The 21,681-nt window shown below is 37.3% G+C and overlaps 1 protein-coding gene across 1 annotated transcript in view; it reads left to right on the top strand.

Annotated features, from left to right (window-relative positions):
• Positions 1-21,681, top strand: part of COG5 (component of oligomeric golgi complex 5) — a 192,403-nt gene that overhangs the window by 132,860 nt on the left and 37,862 nt on the right. The window contains exons 11-14 of the mRNA XM_061366262.1: positions 10,876-10,957; positions 13,262-13,466; positions 14,637-14,798; positions 17,229-17,328. Of these exons, the coding sequence (XP_061222246.1) occupies positions 10,876-10,957; positions 13,262-13,466; positions 14,637-14,798; positions 17,229-17,328 (549 nt within the window). The remainder of the gene's footprint in view (positions 1-10,875; positions 10,958-13,261; positions 13,467-14,636; positions 14,799-17,228; positions 17,329-21,681) is intronic.

Raw genomic sequence — 21,681 nt, forward strand, 5'->3', positions numbered from 1 at the left:
TATAAATTCATTATTAATCTGTAAATACTAAGATCACATATTTAATTTCCAGAAAAGATATTTAAAGGAGAAATAAATTTCTTTTAACAGTGAACAGACATTTTTTATGAGTTTAAAACACCTTTAATGACTAGATTTTAGTTGAGGAGCAACGCTAAAAGAATTCAGAATTCATTAAGTTTTGATTTCTAGTTTTGGGGAAAATGAACAGAGAATAATATGTTTTTCCAAATATAGAGTTATTGTTTTCGTGATGTTGAGGGTAAAAATTAAAATCACAAATAAGATTTAAATAACATAAAACTGTTATTTTTGTTCACCTAATGACTGGTTATTTATATACCCTCTTTCAACTGTTTAATTTACCTTTGAAGAGCTGATAGGTTACTCCAGTTTGTTCTGCCTTATTGCTTCTCTCTTTCAATGTGTACTGACTAATCCTGCCTCAGCTGTTGTAATACCTAAACTACGATTGACTTCAGTGTAAGTCACAGCAGAACTTATCTTTCCATGACAGCCACCTTCCTAATTAGAGATAAGGACCCCTCTAAGCCCCTTGTAGAAGAGTTGAAAATGATCTCTGATCCTCATCTATTTTGAGTCCTTCACTCCTACATAGGCATCAGCAAACAGTTCTGCAAAGTGAAAGCAGCCTTAAAAGCAATGAATAACTTTGTAGGGGTGAATGGGATGGTCAATAGAAAAGGTAAGCTGGTTTCTGTAGGCTGGGCAGAGGTACTCCCTGTGAGAGGGCAGATCTGCCCTTGATCGCCTTTGATCTGCTTGTTAGCACACTGCTGTCATTTACGTAAGCTCTGGGTAAAGCTGAGAGTTGTAGGGAGTGTTATTCTGTACTTTGTGGAGGGCTCTTGTCATTGTCACTCTTGATGAACGTTTGGTGAGTAAGCAGACTATTTTCCTGGTTGTCAACACTGGCAGTATGAGGTGTTAATGATACAGAAGGAAATGTCCTCATCATTACATAAGATAAAGAATATACATGGGAAATAGAAATGTTTATTGCCCCAAGTGTACTTACATTTCACCTTGTTATTTCTCCTCCCTGTCCAGACTTGTTAAAAAATGTTGCTGCTTTGAAATTATTCACATTTAACATCACATATTCACATTCAGTTGACCTAATTAAAAAATAATCCCAAGTGGAAAAAAATGAAAAATAATCAAATTACTGCCTTATGTGAATTCAGAAAATAATCTGGTTTTCACCTATTATTACAAGTATGTAATTTATTTTCCAGGTTTTTTTTTTTTTAAAGCAGAATTGGATTACTTGCTCATCATTTCTGCAGTGTTTTCTGTTTATTATTTCAGCAAAGTGCTTTGTAGAGATCTAAACACAGGTGAAAGAACAGGGTTTTCATCCCCAAAATATGAAGATGCTCTTCATTTCAAACCCACTGCATTCAGTTGCAAGATTTTTGAGGTCTCCCTTAAAATAACCCAAAAAGGTCTTACCAGTCAAAAGTCCTGATTCTAGTATGGGATGGATCAATGTGGCCAGACAGCCAGGCTAAAATTAATTTGGTTCTAATTCAAATAGGAGGGTCAGGGCCTGTGAGTGGTTTTGTAATGACATGATATTTTCTGTAGAACTTTAATTCTGTTTCTGTGACAGAAGTGTGCAGCTGCAAATAAAGGGGAGAGTGTGGAGGTTGCATGGGTTACTAGATTCCTTTTCAGTTCTGGTTTGGTGGGGTTTGTGCAAAATGCAGTTAGGTGATGACTAGAAATAAAGTAAGTCAGTTGGTTTTCTGTCAGGTATTGAAATAGAAATGCATTTACCAGAAGTGTTCCCTTCTATCATCATTCTTGTCAATCTTACCTGAACAACTACAGGCTGAGTTGGTCTGGTAATGAACCGCACTTTTACCCTTGAATGGGGTATGTTGTAGTCAAGGTGAAAGTGTAGTTGGAATTGCTGCTGTACATACCAGATCAGTTCTCTGGGTAGAAGAAAGCTGTCGAGTCCCTTGAGTAGATACTGGCTTTTGGAAACACAAAAGTCCATTTGCTTCCAGTTGATGCATATCTTGCAGGAATATGGGAGGATTAATTAACGTTTTAAGTAGTTTTGTAGATATAGGACACTGTTTAAGACCTAAGTATTTTGTTCCTTAAAAATCGAGGGATCATTTTTAGAATTGTAATATTCTGATAAAGAAAATGCACAGTCTTAACTTCATTTTCTCTTGTGAGAAGGTTATATTTAAAAAAATCAAACAGGTTTTGTTTCTTTAGTCAGCTGCACAGAGACCTTTTTAAAATGTTGCACTACTGCTGGAAGTCTAGAAACTATTACACCTTGGATATAACCTGATAAACACAGTGTAATGAAATTCCGTGCCCTGCAGCAAAACAAAAAAATCAAGGTAATTTTTAAAGTCATGGTGTCATTTACTGACATCTGTTCACCTGTGATATATATTGTATAATTGTAGTATAATGTAGACATTTGAAATTTAAATGCACTTGTTATTTTAAGAAATTTAATCTTGACTACTTTGAGAAGATAGAAAGGTTTATTGAAAACACACTCAGAATTTGTCTGTTTCTTTGCTGATTAATTGCACTACTGAGGATGATGGCTTTTTGTTCGCAGTCTAACATTTGGCAATTATGTTGCTATAGAAATAGTGCAAATAGATTTCCTTATTTCTGTCCCATAAGATCTTGCCGCACAAAATTGTGAAATCATTTGCATTGTTGCTTTATTGGTGGAAAAAATATTTAGCCTGTCCTTTAAATGTCTTCTCTTTTTAGAGCAACATTCGCAAGTCCCGCATTTCTTTATGGCGGAGCTTTTGATTACAGATAGAAAACACTGTATGTATTAGTATGCAAAGCCTGATTTCAGGAGCCTGCAGCAACTAGCTGCATGGTAATATTCACTATATTGTTTTACATTTCAAAGAGGCTTCACAATAAAGTTGTTTTTCACATTCTACTCAAAGTATCAAAATCTCTACAGGGAAAAATGAGCTGGAAATGATTGTCATGAAGTGGGAGCCAGTTTAGAATCAGTGGGTCAGATTTATTATTTGAATGCTAGAATAGCTATTTTAGACACACACAAATATGATAATTCACAGATGGGAAATTATACTCATTAAGTTCTAAATTTACAGTGTGGAGGAAATAAAGACATTTGTAAAAATAAATATATGCCTTTTCAGCATCTTCTTGCATTCTTGTCTAATACTGAATAAGGGGGGTACTTTCTCATTCTTTGAATTTAGATTTAATGTCAGATACTAAATAGTTATAGTAAGAACAGAGCTCAAGAGATTTCATTTCAGTAATAGCAAAGTTAATGAGTAGTTTGGTATGTTTTTTAAAAAAGAGGTAAGCTGTTCTGCTTTTATGTTTGAGGGGACTTGACATCAATTTTCCAGGCTACAGCGTTAATTTTTTGTGGAGTAGGAGTGAATACAGATCTTCAAATATCTTTGCTCTTATGCTGCTGGTACTCAGCTCATTACTGGTCACTGGTTTATTAACTTACTAGTAACTGTTAGTGAAAATGGGTTATACTTTTCAAACTGTGAAATCAAGTCACTTCCATGTGAGTAAGTGGGAAGGGGCTTAGCATATGGATTCTGTCAACCTCTAGTTTTTTTCCATCAAAGATAATCTTGTAATCTTGTGAACAGGCAACATTAATCTAAATTTCAAATCTATTTAACAAGTCTACTATAATACAATGCACTAAAGATATAAAGATGACTGAAAAAAGGAACTTTCAATATGCAAGTATGTTCCCCCCCCATTCACTCTATAGCAATAAAAGAACACTGATCTGAATCTTTTCCTTACCACCAGCCATTGCATAGAAGATGGTTGAATCTGCAGTCTCTCTGTCACACGATGTACTGTAACAGCCCTCTCTTTGACATTCTGAAACTGAGCCTGTTATGAAAGTAGCGTTGCTCATGAATGGCCCAGCTGCATGGCGAAGCTCAAAGGGTGATGATCAGTAGCGCAGAGTCTAGCTGGGGACCAGTAGCTAGTGGTGTACCCCAGGGTCAGTACAGGGCCCAGTTCTCTTTAACACCTTCATTAATGACCTGGATGGTGGAGCAGAGTCATCAGCAAGTTTGGAGATGGCACACAACTGGGAGCAGTGGCTGATGCTCTAGAGGGTTGTGCTGCCACCCTGCTGGAAGGCAGCTTGGCAGAAGAGGACCTGGGGGCCAGTAAGTTGAATACACGCCAGCAATGTGCTCCAGCAGTGAAGAAGGTGAAGAGTATCCTGGGCTGCATTAGGCAAAGTACTGCCAGCAGGTTAAGGAGGTGATCCTGCCCTTTATTCACCACCAGTGAGGGCACACAAGGAGTACTGCGTCCACTTCTGGGCTCCTCAGGGCAAGAGAGATGAGGACACACTGGAGAGAGTCCAGTGAAGGGCCACAGAGATAATGAAGAGACTGGAGCATCTCCTGGTAGGAAAGGCTGAGATAGCTGAGACTGTTCAGCCTGGAGAAGGCTCAATCTCATCACATACCTGAAGGAAGAGTGCAAAGAGGACAGAGCCAGGCTCTTTTCAGTGGTGCCAAGTGACATGGCCAGAGGCAACGGGCACAAACTGAAACACAGGAGGTTCCCTCTGAACATCAAGGAAACACCTTTTCACTGTGAGGGTGACAGAGCACTGGGGTAAGTTGCTCAGGGAGGTTGTGGATTCTCTATCCTTGGAGGCATACAAAAGCCACCTAAACATGGTGGTGGGCAACCTGGTCTAGGTGGCCCGGCTTAAGCAGGGGGCTGGACCAGATGATCTCCATAGGTTCCTTTCAACATCAACTGGTCTGTGATTTTATTGACGTGCAGCTTAAAATCTCTTCCTAAAGGCCAGTCAGTTGCTTAGAATTTGGCATCTACTAAATGTAGATTTTTCCTGTTCTAAATGAATCAGTGTTCAACTTTTACCATTAGAATATTACATTTTCAGAGTTATTATGCTTTTATTATTGGGGAAAGACTAAATTCTATTTGTTTACAACAGAAAGATTTACATAAGAGAACCTTATCTTCAAATACAGTTAGCTAGTCTGTGGTCACCTGGAATGCACAGGCCTATGTTCAACTTCATGTTCTTGAGCTGGGACAGGCAGCAGGATGAACTAGCACTGTCCAGATGTCTCCTGGCACTGTTATTATGCACTATTAACACACATTTTTAATTGTTTTATCTAAACCCCTCTCTTTTGCAAGAAAGTCATACAATATTATTGTCTGTGCACAGTATTGACAGTAGTAACTTTGTAGTAATAGTTGAAACGGAATAGTTTCACTACAAGGTGAACACATTTTTTGCTGATTGTTGATAATGGCCCTGATTCAGCAAAGCACTTGAGCATATTCTTAATTTCACATAAATAAGGTATACCATGGAAGAAAACCAGACAGCCTGCATCTATTATTCTAATAAGGGTAAATTTTATTGAATTATGGCTTGCACTAATGGTCTTTCTCCAGTTCATGTACACAATAAAGGGAGCCCTACTATTCAATTGCAAGAAAACTCATTGCCATTTGTGGTCTAGCCTGCTGGACATGTTTTGTCTGATTTATGTGTGTAATTTCCTTGAGCAAACAATTCCTATGTGAGTAGCATGTGTGATTGAGTACTGAATTTTTAAGCAGTGTGAAAAAGGGTAAAACTACAGTAGATGGGCCAAACGGGAGTCTGATAATTATCTTTTTCTATTTTACTCTACACAGATGCAAGTGGATTTTCTAAGAATAACATTTCCAAAAGTAGCAAAGTGCATATAGTCCATATGTCTCTGTAAAGCATCTTTCTATTCCCCTGGTTCTGGCCAGCTGTCCAGTAGGTCAGAACGGCAGAGGGTTGCCCTAGTTTATGTTACTGGGCAGTTGTTCAGTTTTCTGAAAGCAAAGAATTGACAAGAGGAAGACAGATCTAAGCTGTCTTGCACTGCCTAAGGAGTCATATAGGAGCTACTAAATCATTTGAGTGCCTGCTCAGCTGCATCAGTTCTGGGGAATAAAGTGGTCACCGGGCACAGGAACAGCAGTGACAGTTATTTTTAATTCCCAGTTTGGGTTGGTAGATCGTTAGTTTATGTAAATGTAGTTTAGGTACAGGAGCATTTTCACAGCAGATTTTTATGAAAAATAGCCAGTTCTGTGTCTGATCGTAAACTCCCAACCATTTTGTAGTGGTGCAAAGCATAGGTTTATATGCAGATTTTCTCTGCTGTGAGATCAGACTAAAGCTGTGAACGGATAGTGCCATCAATTAAAAAAATGCTGATTTAAATGGTGAAAATCCCATTTTGCCATTATAGTCCTACAGTTGCTTGTGGTTAATGTTCATAGACTTAATTCATTTTTAATTGTATTCCATGATGGGGAAAATATATATATGTCAACCTGAATCTTGCCTGTGCTGCGTTTTGGATATCAATTACAGTTAAGGTTTTTTTGTTCAAGAAAGAACATACTGCATGCAAAGAGGAAATAGCATTCTGTTATATGCTAAAATGTAATAATTTCCGTCTGAGAAACTTTAAATTATGCCTGGGTGTTTTATGTAGGTTTTCCACATATGCAATATGCACCTGAAACAGTTTCGCCCCAGATATCAGTACCAGTCCTTTTAAATTCCAAAGGTTTATGTGTTCTCTGCATTATTAAACACATGCACTAATGGGGGGGCAGGAATATGACAGAATGGTGACCTTTTCCCAATGTTGTTGGTTATGGAATAGGAAGCTGTTGGAAAATGATTGCCACAGAGCTGAAAAGATAATCGGATGCAGTTCATTACTCATCTTGTCAGCTGCTCCTGCTACAAGGGATTGTATCACAAGATGTTAATCTGCTTGTGACTAGATTTCAAAGCAAGCATTTTTATTTTGGAGGGGGTGTAAGTAATTTAACATCTTTCAATTTTGTTTCATTTCCAGAAGCAGGAGAAATGGAAAATTCCCAATTTAAAGTCTCAGAATGTTAATTGATAAAAATATTAGTACATCCTTGTGGGTTCTGTTAGAAAAATATGATGATATGCTACAAAAAGCTATTTAATTGCAGAAGTTGTTCTTTTTAAGCTAATGATGAGGTAGTGTATTCCTTTAATAGTAGAAGTTAGACCACTAACATAGTTCAGTGTGTTCTGCAAGACAGCAAATATAGACAAGACAGATTTGCACCAAAAAGAATTCCTTTTACGTATTAAATCATTAATCTGGATGTACCCAATGCTCCCATACATTGTCTACCAGTGAAGATATTTGGTGTAAGTGTAGAGGAGGACCAAATTCATTACTTACACTCCACAGATGGGAAGATGACACAAAGGCAATTTTAGCTAGATGACATTTTCTGGAAGTGAAAGGCCCAAAAGAGCAGTTACTTTCTGATTCTGTGGGATGTTTCTCAGAGTGCTGTATGAAGCATAGTGGAAGGCTTATAAGCTTTCCATTAGAATAAGATGAGCTGGTAGATGTGCTGTGCACATTTCAGGCAAGCAGTACTGCCCTTTTCTCTTCCACCTTCTTAAGTCCTTGAAGTTGTCCAGTGCAAGGGGAGGGACATTGCTTTAATTTCATGCTAAGCTGAAATAAAACACTCCTTTTGTTACCCTTTTTTTTATGTCGTTTTTTAGTATCAGTTACTTGGAAATGGAATTGCACATTATATTTTAAATAGTTAAATCATAATTTCCTTTGTGATCTGCAGGCACAGATGTAGCCTCTATTAGAATACCTTATTTAAAAAATAAGCAGTGAGATACTTAAAAGCACTTTAAAAATAATGTATTGAGTTAATGTGTAAGCAAAAAAATTGCAGTTTTACACAAAATAAATAAATGGTTTCTGGGTTCTCATAGCTGAGTATGCCACTTTTTACTCCGGCAGGAGTACCTAATGCTAATGCCTTGCTGTATTGCAATTTTGGTAGCTACAGTCCACCCACTTAAATACCCCCTGGTGTATGCGTAGGCAATAGTATTCTCAAGTTCCTGCCAAAAACTTACATGGTATTCTGTGTGCTGTTAATCAACATCTGTATTTCACGCCTAGAGTGACTGCATCTTAACACTGGACAATGTGAAATACTGTATCTTACATTATAGAAGCAGCCAGTAATGACTTTGCAGGTGGTGTTTTCAGTTGGTCCCAACTTTTTTGACTGAGCAGTCAGTCAGTATGAGATATTACTTGAGTTTTCCATGTGAGGAAAGAGAGCTTTCCCCCTCTCTTTTTCCTCATACATAATGCAGTTGGTTAGCAGAGATGTGAGGGCCTTCACTACGAAATGCTGATACAGTTAATGAGCACCATTTGCTCAGGCCAGAGGACACAAGGTAATGGGCAGAGGCTTGATTGCACAGCTCTGGCTGCTATACAGATGTTTACATGAGTGCATACGTATGTATGTATGCATGACTTTATATTATATAGATATATAAGTACATACAAAAGTTTTATATTTTCACAAAGACATTAAATATTGCCACGTGTATGTTACTGTTATTCAGCATCCTGTTGAATCTGACAGTTAAGATAGAAATGTTGATGTGAGGGACTACATGCATGTCTGTTTTCCAGACCCTTTAATAATTGCATTTTCTGCTGAGACTATGACAGAGGTGTAGATAGTGATTACAGTAATGAAAAAAAAGTTGTTTGAACGTGCTCTGTAAGTATTTTTCCACCTCCATTAGATTATTTAGAAATTGAATTAAATTATCATGCTGAATAGGCAAACGTTGTTCCAGGTTCAGATAGAAAATATGAAAACTAATTAATTTACTCTATAGTTGATGTGAAAGGCCATTTGTTTTATAGTAGTTTTCATGTTTTAAATATGAAACTGTGAAATGAGGAACCGAGTAATTTCAGGTTTCTGCTATAGTAATAAATTTACAAAAAATATCAAAGATATTTGATGCAGTGTTCCTTCCAAATCATTGTCTGATGTTGTAATTTTACTTTGCCCATTTATGAAAATCAAGTACAATTTTACAGAAAATACAAACATAACTATAGAATAAATTGCTTCAGTTTCTAAATCCATTAGTGTCAAAAATGTCAAAAATGAGATTCCATCATCCTAGTTTATTTTAGTATTCTATCTGATTTCTCATACATTTTGTGAGTATGAATCCAACAGCATAAAAATATGTTCTCTCTCAATTCTTAACACACGTGACCCATAAATGATATCTTTCTTTGAATATCAGTAGAGATAAGGGGTAGGATTGGATGAATTCCTTGTTGAATCTCAGAATTTGTAAAAGAATTCTACTGGATAATAATGGTTTGGGGTTTTTTGCCTTTTTTTCCCCCTTTATTTTTAGGTGTCTCAATGTACCTTTGACAGATTTTCAGGTTTTGTATGAATTCTCTAAGATGGTAGTTTTTTAATTGCTTGACCTTGAACTTGCAGTCTTACAGTTATCAGATCTTCAAGTGGAATGCAGTGGTGCCATGTTAATGAATGACATTCTGAAAACCTTCATTACTTCACTTGCCAATGGAAGCAATTAGAGTGCATTTATTTTTTCCTTTTCCATCTGAAGTAGTAATTCAGTTTGGAGTAGCTGGACTTCTATATTTGATAGCCCATCTCCTCCTCCTCTTTGTGGTGTTGGGCAGTGCTAATCTCTGCGGTGCTGGGCAGTGCAGAGGTTGAACTGACACTGTGAAAGGGCTTGTGTTATTAACAAAAATTAGGGCTGTTTGGTTGGGGTTTCTTTGCATTTTTCTCATAGTGAAGTCACTGGCAGTACCAAAAGGAAAGCTGAGGAAATGCATCCCCCTTTGACACCCATTTCAATGTTGAGCCCTTTGCTTAGCATGTTTAAATGTGAATGTTGTGCTTTGATTTAAAACCTTGAACATTGTCAGAGTGAGCCAAGTGCCAGCGTTAAGATCCCTAGAATTCCTGACTTTTGTCATCACTGCTGCTGTTTCACTTATTCATCTGAGCACTTTTTTCTATTATTAGTGATTCAGTCAAACAGGTTAGTTTGTACAGTAGGGTCAATATTACATGTATACCATGCAATGAAGAAAGCAGTTCTGTCCAGCATGAGTTTCCTCTTCCCATGAAAATGCTGGACAGCCTTCCAAGTATCTGACTAGTGGACAGGACAGGATACTCATCATCATCTCTTGTAACTTTTTTATACCTCAGACACACCAACAGGAAGAAAGCAAGAGAGAGAAAACAATATCATGGTTTAATGCTTGAGCATAAGTGCAAGGTGATGGGGGGAGTAAGAAAACAGCCTGCCATTTCTCCTATGTCCTTTTTGCAAGAGCATGCTGCTGTGTTTCCACTTCTGACAGCCAGCCCTGCTGACACAAGGTGGTAAAGAGTCAGCTGTGAGGCTCACTGTAATTTCATGTGTTCTATGTTTTTAGAAACAGAAGACTGTTCTGTGGCAAGCAGAGCACTGGTTTTGGTCCCTGGTTGGTGTTTGCAAACATGTTGTAGTGGCAGTAACAGTAATTGCCAGCATGAGAACCCCCTCAGAACATGAAGGTCACTGTAGTGCAAAGAGGTTTTCTAACACAGCTCCTAGTGTTTACTGCTTCGGTCTGCACCCATGCCTCAAGAGAGCTGGGAGCATTTCTCTGAGACTTGAAGGAAAATATTCCATTTTAGAGAAGACTGAAGCTTTTATTTTTGTTTTCTCCGATTTTTTTTTTTTTTTTTTGTTAGCTTCAAGCTTGAGGAAAATTTCTCAGACTTCATTTACTTTGTTTTTATTCTCAGTGATGTCGAAGAGCTTTGACTGGAAGTGTTTGCATTGTTTAAGATTCTTTGAAATGACTGTGGTTTGAAACTTGTATTTCTTTTGTTCCTTGCTATCAGGATGGCCAGTCCGATATTTTGTACAAATTTTGGACTGCAGTAACTCAGACACTTGCCTCTCAGTTCCAGTCAGCAACAGACTGTAAGTATTCAGAATAAATGATTTGTACTGTGTTCAATAGTTGTTTTGCATCTCTGACTTAAGTAAGCCCTTTGCTCATTATCTCTTCCAATGGAACTGTAGCAGTGGTTCACTCAGTCTGGGATCTGTGCATTTAAAACTTGGTTTTGTAACCAAACAGGCTGATCCTCCTAAACTGTGGCTGAATTTACAGAAAAAAATATTTAAATATTTTCTGCTTCATTAAGTATTTATTATCTAATAACAGAAGTGTATTTTTGCAACTGTATGTAGAGGTGAAAATGGCTGGAATGTTACATTAAGATTTCCAAAGTGAATGTGTTTGCCAAATTAAAAGATAATGATTTGATTTTGAAGAGCAGTTCTTACAGACTTTCCTTGTTAAACTCAAGTAAAAATCTGATTTTCGACGTTCTTGAGTATCTTTATAAACAGGAGTTGGGTTTCTTAAAAATTGGGTTTTGTCTAAATATGCATGAATGGTTGGTGTTGTGACTATACATGGTATTTTGTACATATGTAATGTATAAATAGCAGATACAATAAAGGAATATTAAATAAAAATAACGTGTAAGCATATAAACTATTCTGGTACATGCTAATGCAATATGCAATTGGGTCAAAGGTGAGTTTGGTGCTTTCATGAATACATCTTTCATTTTTGTATACAGTATCTAAAGTTAATTCTTTGCACACACAGATAAAATGCGTAAGATCTGAATTTATCTTTGTGATCTCAGCTATTGCATTGGCCCTTCAGAGTTTGGTCCTTCCACACTTTATAGCAGCAATATAATCTTGAGGAACTATCTGGTTGATTCCTGTTCCTTGGTTGCTAAGTAACTAGATGATCCCAAAAGAAAATGTATTCATCTTGTGTTAAAACATATTAATTTTACTGTTTGCCTTAAACATTACTTAAACAGCAGTATGTACATAACCCAGGATTATGTTCAAACCGAATGTGTGCTACCTGTTTTCAGCACTTGGTTTTAAGACTGCAAAATTGTGACATCAGTTAATGGGATCAATCAACATTTCAGAAGTAAGAGAACTTACTTTTTGTCTTACATTTTGTCAGCAGTACTTTGTCTGACAGCTATTAAAATTATTTTATTACTTATGATTTTTAGTCACATTTTTTTATATAAAGGTCCCAAAGGAGTGGTTGGATTTTTGAACTGTAAATGATGTTTCCACTTTGCTACAGATGAGTTTTGGGGAAACAATGCTTACAGCATTACAGACTTTTTCATTCAAGTGGCTCATCTGTATGAGACAGTTAATTTTTAACATAAAAATTGTAAGTGATTGAATCCACTGCCATCAGTCTCATACGTCTGGATCATATGGATTAGCGGAAGACTAGACGATATCAGAAAAATACTCTAAAAATAGGGATTGATGGCAGTTTACAAAGTTTGATAATATTCGTGTTCTGCTTTTGTGAGGTTTGGGCAGACCTAAAATAACCGTACTTGATAATAAATGTGGATCCTCCAGTATTCCAAATTAGAATATATTTGAGTTGAAAAGATAGGCAGGGTGAAATGGGGCAGATTTCTGGAAGCTGAAAAACCTACGAATGAGTGGAACAGTGTTAATCTCCTAATGCAGTGGGAAATCCATAAAGTATGAGTGATGTTAGATCAAGATTAACAATGGTTATGAAAACAGTTGTACATTTTTTTCATTTCCTGTTACTTGTGGCAAGCCTTTCAAGGCTGAAAATAGTGCTGTTTTATCTGCTGGCTTTGTCATTATTTGACAAGTTTAGGAATTGCATTTTAGGTACCTTGTTTTAAGAGGTGCATGTAAATGCACATGCTTCCCACAACAGATTTCTGAAGACTGTGGCTCATGGAAATTATCTTTGTTTATTTTAAATGGATATCTTCAAAATTGCACAGCTCTGCACTTTCCACTCCCCAAGCTTTTGTAAGAAAATCTCTAGGTTCAGAGTGTTCTAATCACACTTGGGCCTTAAATGAGTGATAATACTAATAGTTAACTTTGATACCACACATATTACAACCATTATTAGTATCTTTATTGGACAAAGTATGTTTTCTGTGTCCCATCTTTCAATTGTGGATTTTATGCTGGTGCTTTAGATATGTACCTTCATTTCTGGTAGTTCATGCGACTTTGAAATTAATTATTATTATTATATTATAAATATAATAGATAGGATTACACTGTATATAATTCATTTATATAAATGCAAGGATACAGGTTGGTTGTATGAATCAAAAAATCAGTTTGAACTTGGCAGTGAATATTGTTTACTGCTTTATTTTGCAGCCTCTACGTTTTTGAAACAAGCCTTCGAAGGAGAATACCCTAAATTACTGAGGCTTTATAACGACTTGTGGAAGCGCCTGCAACAGTATAGTCAAAATATTCAGAGGAATTTTAACACAGGTGGAGCTACTGATCTCCTTACTGAACTACAACAAATGGAAGACGATGCGCAGGGCATATTCATGCAAAAAACCCAAGACTATGAGTATGTATTATGAACCCTAAGGCAATAAAATGTGAAGCTTTTAACCCTGCAAGAAAACAGAATATTTGTAAGAACTTAGTGTAATTCAAATTGTCAGAGCGGGAAAATTTTAAAGGCTTTTTTTTCCCTCTTGCAGTTATTGCTTTGATACTGTTTTAGAGCTGTAGGATTGTCATTGGGTTATACAATTAACAGTGTTGGATTGCCTCATCTTTCACGAGGTCCCTGACTTTGAGTTAATTTTACCTTTTTGTCTCTTTGGGTGAAAAAAAGAAGCGGAATGATGAAAATTCAGTTTTGTATGTGTAGCAGTAGCTTTCTCTTAATTATACCACAATCATTGGAGCATGGCAAATGCTCAGTTTGTTATGATTCACAGTTATGTTTATACATTGTAGAATAAACATGATCTGAGCAGTGGATATCAGAAAGATCAAACAGAAACAGGCTCATCAAGTCTATTAGAACTTCTAGACTTACATAAAATAAAATGAATATTTTATGTGAGATTTGTGTTAGCTTAAATATGTTCCTGAGCAGTCAGTGGGAGACTTTGTCACTTGAGTGGAAGCAAAGTTTGTTTCACCAAACTTCTGATAAAGAGGTAAAATGTTTGAGAGAGCTACTGCTTACTTTTCTCCAAAAATAGAAATACTAAAGACTAAAGCTTATTAAAGGTAAGTTTAAGAAGAGTCTTTCTGTTTGAAGCTTTCTATACACATAAGTACAGCAGGAGATACATTTTTATTTTTTTAATAGCTATTTTATACTTTGTGTCATGTTTTTAAATATATCACTGAGTACAAGCTGGCTAAGGAAATATGTGAATAGGTAGGTCTTTCATTGCAGTTCTGGATAACTTCTCGATATTTTGCAGATGGTTTTGGCACTGTTTGTCTCAAGAAAACCTTGAATTAGGAATTCCTTGTAGGTCTTACAGAAACTGCTAAGAACTGTATTGAACTACACAGAATGGCTCCCCCACAATATTACATGGTTAAAGTGAAAAGCAAGGTTTTACACAGTGTTAAAATATTTTTTCAAATGCATATGTTTAAAGAGCAGAAAGAAAAGCCAGCTTCAAAACTGTGACATTTGTGTGGTCCGTAAAGATTCAGTGCTATTGTGTATTTTAATTTAAAATGTAATAATTCTGTCTTATACCCGCAGTCCAGAAAAGGCCTTGAAAGATTCACTGCAACAGTATGAAGCTGCTTATTTGTCAAAATCCTTATCTCGACTCTTTGACCCCATCAATCTTGTCTTCCCTCCTGGAGGTCGAAATCCTCCTTCTTCTGACGAGCTTGACAGCATCATTAAAACTATAGCCAGGTATGCACATATAATACATTGCAAAATGTAATCTTCAGCATGTTTTTTTCTCATGAGTTACAGTTTTAGAAATGAGACTTTCTCATCAGTAAAAGGTTGATTACTCTTTAGTTTTGAAACTGGTTCTTACATTGTGGGGTCCAGAACTGCACACAGTATTCAAAGTGAGGCTGGATCAAAGCCGAATACAGCAGCATAATTACCTCTTGCATAGGTATTGCATAGCTGGATTTTTAATTTAGGTTTTACTGTTTAAGCTTATAAAACGTCAGGAAGAGAAACAACATATATTGCAAATGTCTGGTATCTTTGTTATTATAGAATCATAGAATAGTTAGGGTTGGAAAGGACCTTAAGATCATCAAGTTCCAACCCCCCTGCCATGGGCAGGGACACCTCGCTCTAAACCATATTACCCAAGGCCTCGTCCAACCTGGCCTTGGACACTGCCAGGGATGGAGCATTCACAACCTCCCTGGACAACCCATTCCAGTGCCTCACCACGCTAACAGGAAAGAATTTCGTCCTTATATCCAATCTAAACTTCCCCTGTTTAAGTTTTAACCCATTACCCCTTGTCCTACCACTACAGTCCCTAATGAAGAGTCCATCCCCAGCATCCCTATAGGCCCCCTTCAGATACTGGAAGGCTGCTATGAGGTCTCCATGCAGCCTTCTCTTCTCCAGACTGAACAGCCCCAGCTTTCTCAGCCAGTCTCCATAGGGGAGGTGCTCCAGTCCCCTGATCATCCTCGTGGCCCTCCTCTGGACTTGTTCCAACAGTCCCATGTCCTTTTTTATGTTGAGGGCACCAGAACTGCACACAATACTCCAAGTGAGGTCTCACGAGAGCAGAATAAAGGGGCAGGATCACCTCCTTCGACCTGCTGGTCACGCTCCTTTTGATGCAGCCCAGGATATGGTTGGCTTTCTGGGCTGCAAGTGCACACTGCTGGCTCATGTTCATTTTCTCATCGACCAGCACGCCGAAGTCCTTCTCCGCAGGGCTGCTCTGAATCTCTTCTCTGCCCAACCTGTAGCTGTGCCTGGGATTGCTCCGACCCAGGTGTAGGACCTTGCACTTGGCATGGTTAAACTTCATGAGGTGCCATCAACCCACCTTACAAGCGTGTCCAGGTCCCTCTGGATGGCATTCCTTCCCTCCAGCGTATCAATTGAACCACACAGCTTGGTGTCATCGGCAAACTTGCTGAGGGCGCACTCAATCCCACTGTCCATGTCAGCGACAAAGATGTTGAACAAGACCGATCTCAACACCGATCCCTGAGGGACACCACTCGTTACTCATTATTCTGACTGGGTCAAAGGGAAGATGATAGTTGCTTGCCTGCAATTGATAAATACCTAATGTAAATATTCTGTTAGAGTGAAACAGCAAAATAAAATGTAAAGACTATTATTCCAGGTAGCATTTGTAAAATGAGACACTTAATTACCATTAGCGTATTTTTTCTTGTAAGGTTTTGGTAAGGACTACTCTGTTTAATACAGTCTGAAAATGATGGGCAGTATTGACTGTTGTGAATGTGTGTGTGTGTATTGTTAAATACTGACACTGTACTTGTGACTGGGAGTTGTAGATGCTCAGAACATGCCTTTTGTTGTGGCTATTGATGGCTGTTTTGCTCCTTGCAGAGCAGAAGGGAAAACAACATGAAAAGATTGAAATTTCAGCTGAGTTTTCCAGAGTGACCTTTAGCTAATGATGTTTGGGGCCCTGTGGAGTTCTCAGAGGAGATTATTCCTATGTCAAGGTGCCTAGAGTCTCTCCAGTCTTCAGAGAGGTTAATCTTATCCGGAGCAACATGATGGCCCTTGTGCTTGTCTGTTTTCAGGAGAGCATTTCTGAATGCAGTCCCAAATGATGGAGATGAGGGGGAGGGATGTCAGTCCATGAACAAGAAGTACTAGAAGTAATTTAGAAGTCTTTTCCTTCTTCCGTTTTTTTCTCTGTCATTCCTCTGGGGCCTCTGTTACTATAAAGGATTGCCTAAAACACGGCTTATTAGTTGTGTCAAGCTAAGGTGTCCCCTGGGTATTTATGCGCAGCTCATGTAATTCCAGAGTTGAATGACTGTGTATTCACCTGTAATGTTTGAAGGCTGCTGCCAAAGCTTGAACGTAGTTAATTACAGTCAATATTTTTGAATGGCTTACTAATAGTGATTTCATACTGAAGTGTCATTCCTAAACTTTGCTCGTTTTTACTAGAATAGGAACACTGCACATAAAATTCCCAAGTGACTTGTTAAACTGTAAACTGAATTACAGTGCGTAGAACGACTTGGTTGTATGTTCTACTCTCTCTAAATTGACATGCCATGTAACTTCGTGTTCGTAGTTATTTCTTTATCCATTAAATACATCACTGTTCGGCTGTTAATTCAGATTTGTAATCTTTGCTTCCAGTGAGCTAAATGTGGCTGCTGTTGATCCAGACCTCAGTTTAGCTGTGGCAAAAAATGTTGCAAAGACCATTCAGCTCTATGGTGTAAAGTCGGAGCAGCTTGTAAGTAATTTTAGATTTCTAAAAACTTTAGTTTTTCAGTGTCCAATGTTCTGATTTTTGTAGGTTTACAACATAACAGTAAAGCAATCTGGATAGACAAAAGCCTGGAATTGGCTTTTCATTGTGTTTGCAAACATTTTCAGTTAAATTCTGCCTTCAGGTAAACACAGTCTATTGAAAAGAGTAAAACTTGTCTGTATCACTCAAAATCGAATTTGACATATGAATTTTAAAAAATCAAAATCATAGATGTTGTTAAGTAATAATGAAACTATTCAATTCATTTTAATATTTGCCTGTGTTTGATATTCCATCAGTTACATGATATATTGTCTTTATGGTGTTAAAATCTGGACATTTTTTCCGTATATTTATTTTTTGCCTTATATTTAACTGACCCTTGATTTACATTTGTCAAATACTTCCAGTCATTTGCCGTGCACTGTTACCTAGTGTTAAACTGAGTAGAGGAAGGAACCCCAAAGCCTTATCCTTTGGATAAGGATCTCCCAAAACCCAGTGAATAGCTCAGTGTATGTCATTGTCATATGCAAAAATAATTTTCATGATCAACAATTTTTCCATTAAGTCTGTTGCAGAAATTTTAATGCTTTTTTATGGAGAGATGAAAATTAACTTTTGCAATATGCAGACCCACAACAAATGACTAGCTACTTGTATTTGTAAACAAGGTTTTCATATAAACAACATCAATTCTGAAAATAAACTCAGACTCCAGTGACATTCATTTACTGTATGTTTCATTTAAAGAGAGGTGCTTGCTTACCATTTTTTGTAACAATTTGCTACAAAATGTTGCAGCAATTAAGTTAGCACCGGCTCTGTTTACCCCTGAGAAACCTGCTGTGCATGAATAGCTTGACAAACACTGAAATTCAGTAACACATACCTTGTTTACTGCATGTGTTCTATGAACCATACTGGGAGTCTGCAAACTGGTGTATGGAAGAGCAATGTAGGTGAAACAGTCATGAAGGCCATAAAGAATATTTAAAATAAAAATATGTGTTTATATTATTTTGCTGTATGTTACGGGCATAGTGCTTAATTTGGGTCTTCCTTTAAAGACATCGAATCATAGCTCCATAATCTCAGAGTGAAATTTGCTCCTGAAAGAAATCAGGATTTTTTAGTAGGTTGCAGGAGTCATCATGAGTAAAAAATATTACACTCATGTCTCTGTTTGTCATGGGGTGTAGTGTCAAATAGTGGCATTCAGCTGGGAAAAAAAAGACACATCAGCTGTAACTGTGAAAGCACTAGGGTCTATTGTGCTCATCATCTCTTGTTAGAGTTTGAACCTGGCCATGGCTTGGTCAGAAGTGTACATCATTTTGTAATCAGCCAGCTGGCGAATCCTTAAGAAACCCTGAAAAAAACAAAAAGGATATGGAGAAATAAGCTGACAAATGTATGATTTGTGCCTTTGTATTAGCTGACCTTAAACTAAAAGAATGTAGGAGTAAAGAGGGAGTCTGAACTTGAATTTGGCAGCTGAAAATAAAACCTGAAACTTCGAAAAACTGACAGGATTAGTCAAACTGGCAGAATGACTGTGAATGTCCTCCAGGAATATACCTGCAACCTGTAAAGCAGTATCAGCTATGTACTGCACAGCTACCTTTTAGTACTTTCTTTCTCTCCTTACTGGTATACTTGTTACAAAATTAAGACCTGGGAGGGCTCAACACAGTTGCAAGGCATGGATGTGTAGGGCAATATTTCAAGTGCTAAAACATCATGCCTGTCTTCCACCTCACTCTCCAGAAGGGCATGGCTCTCCCGCTTGTCACATACCATGCTAGCACCATCCCTGTGGCTATAATCTAGAACATTTTAACTTCTTTTTGTACCTGTATTTTGGACAGACAGATTGGGCCTGAAATGTGTACCATAGGTAGAACAGGAGCTATGTTAGACAGCACTATTTCAGTATGTTTTAGTGGTGTAGCCAAGCATGCAATCTTAATTCAGTCTTGCAATCCAGCCTGCAATGATAGCTTTTTAAAGCTGAGAAGGGTGACCATGTAACATTTCCGCTCAGATACTTATTTTCTGATGGCTGTTGTAGAGCAGTGCTAAAGACGGAAATATAATTTCCTGGAGGAGCTCACAATTTAGTTCTCTTCCAAATTAAAAGTAAGCAATAGAATCTCAGAATTCTCAATGAAGGAAGATTGTGTAGGGGTTGCGTTTAAGAGTCATTAGGTTTTTATTCTTTTTTTAATGCAGTTGTAATATTGCAGGTAGATTTGAATGGTGGAAAGATGAAATTTGCAGTCATAAAAATGTTGAGACATGCTAATGTCAGGGGTTTTATTACTCAAATTTCAGAACAAAAGAGATTGCAGTTCACTGAGATGTCAGTGCTGTTTCTCCAGTTAGCTTTAGCTAGGACAAATATCAAGAAAAATGTTATTCAAGACGCAAAGATTTCACATGTGAGTAAAATCAGCATCTAGAAATCTCTGCATGTAATACTAAAGCAAAAACAAGTAAGGAAAAGTGGCCTCTTCCTGTGAATCCAAAGTATATGTTTGTGTTACTTGTGACTTCGTACACTGCTGGCTTTTGGTTTTCAGCTTTCCCCACACCAAGAACTAGCTGTTGGTGTGCCTGAGATCTATTCTTGTATTAACCAGTTCAAATGATTTCAGGGAAGATATAAATAACCCTTAGTGAGCAGTAGATAGATATATTCAGCTGTTGGGTGAATCTTTAGCTAACTGCTTGCTGATGCTTGATGTGCTTTGGTGTATGCCATGAAGCATTCAAAATTATTGTTCTAATTTCACTCAGTGTAATTTCAGATGTTCTTACCATAGAGGTTGAAAGGATAATTATACATTGTGCTAAATTAAAAAAACAATATTTCTGTTAATTTAAGAGTATTATCTTTCAGCTTCACCACCCATCTTGTGCTTTGTTAGGTGATGCTGAGGAAGGTTGCTTGGTACATTTTCTCCGTTGCCATTATTATATTGTCTCTTCTTATTCACATTTTGCCTAATCATCTCCATAGTGATTACAGACACTGCAAGATTTCAGTTTAGTTACCATTTCTACATTCTTCTCATCCAGATTGGAAGAGAGATTAACAAATGTGATCGTCGTGTTTTGGTTAAGAGGAAATTTTTCCTCTTCTGCATTTGCACATTGTAATCCATTCCTTGCTTTTTAACATAACAGGGGCCTACTGAGCCAGATTTTGTTCACTAGCCACTTTTTCATACAAGTGAGGTAGCCCAGACAAAAAAGAACACTAAGCTATCTCTTTGATTTAAGCGGTTTCCAGAGGGGTCATCCATTCCCATTTGCAAATACCTAAAATTACCTGTCTTGATTGACACATACAACATGTTGTTTAACTGGCCACATAAGGAATATTAGCTCTTTCATTAAATGTTGACAATAAGCACAGTGGAGGGAAGAGATTCATGAGAAACCAGTAAACTCTGTTTCCTGAAAACAAAGAAAAGATGAGTAATTGTGTGGTTTTTTTGAGAATCCATGCTGCTTGACAAAAGACAGGAGCTCATGGATTTGCACCCTAGATAAGTTTTTACCCATTTGTATAACTGAGAGTTAAGAAGAAGTATAAAAGACAGCTTGCATCTCACCAACATCTTCATTAGATGCCTTTGACATGGCAGCAGTTATTGCATGGCAGGATCCTCTAGGGCAGTGGTCTCTAAACTTTTTCGGTGATGCATACCCATCAGCATAAATTTTTTGAGCATGCACCCCCCTATTTCTTTATGAATTATAAACATGTATGATTGAAGTTCTGATATTTTCTTCCTGCACCCCAGTGGGTTGTCCTGCGTAGTACCTGTGATGCATACACCCCACTCTGAAGACCACTGCTCTAAGGTAATGCTCTGCTGTAATCTTCCATAATAAGAAGTGAACAGATTTTGGTTGTCAGTTTTTGGAAAAGATGCCTGGTTGATTGCAGAAGTCTTTTAAATTCGTGTTTGATTTTGTTCATGTGCTACTTTAAATCAGATTTCCCGTTTATTTGCATAAAAATGAAAATCATAGTCACTTGTGGATTGAAAGTCAGACAAAACTATATTTCCCTGGTTAATTACCTGTAGTTTTGTCATTTACTAAACTGAATTTTAAAGATAATGGAAATGTGTTTTTTCTCATAATTAAAAATCTCTTTGTTGTAACTTCATAATCAGTACGTTTTGGTTTGCCTGTTAATTAGAGCTATTTCCCTTACTGATACTTAGAATTGGATGTCTTGCAGAAGGAAGTAAGGAAACATTGAGCGTTAAACACTCTGAAGGTTTATGAAAATGCATAGTTTTGCCAAAAACCAGA

This window comes from Neopsephotus bourkii, unplaced genomic scaffold, assembly GCF_033783945.1.
Source record: "Neopsephotus bourkii isolate Nb327-2 ecotype Australia unplaced genomic scaffold, CSIRO-AGI_Nbou_v1 NB_1328, whole genome shotgun sequence".
In the NCBI taxonomy this organism is placed as follows: domain Eukaryota; kingdom Metazoa; phylum Chordata; class Aves; order Psittaciformes; family Psittacidae; genus Neopsephotus; species Neopsephotus bourkii.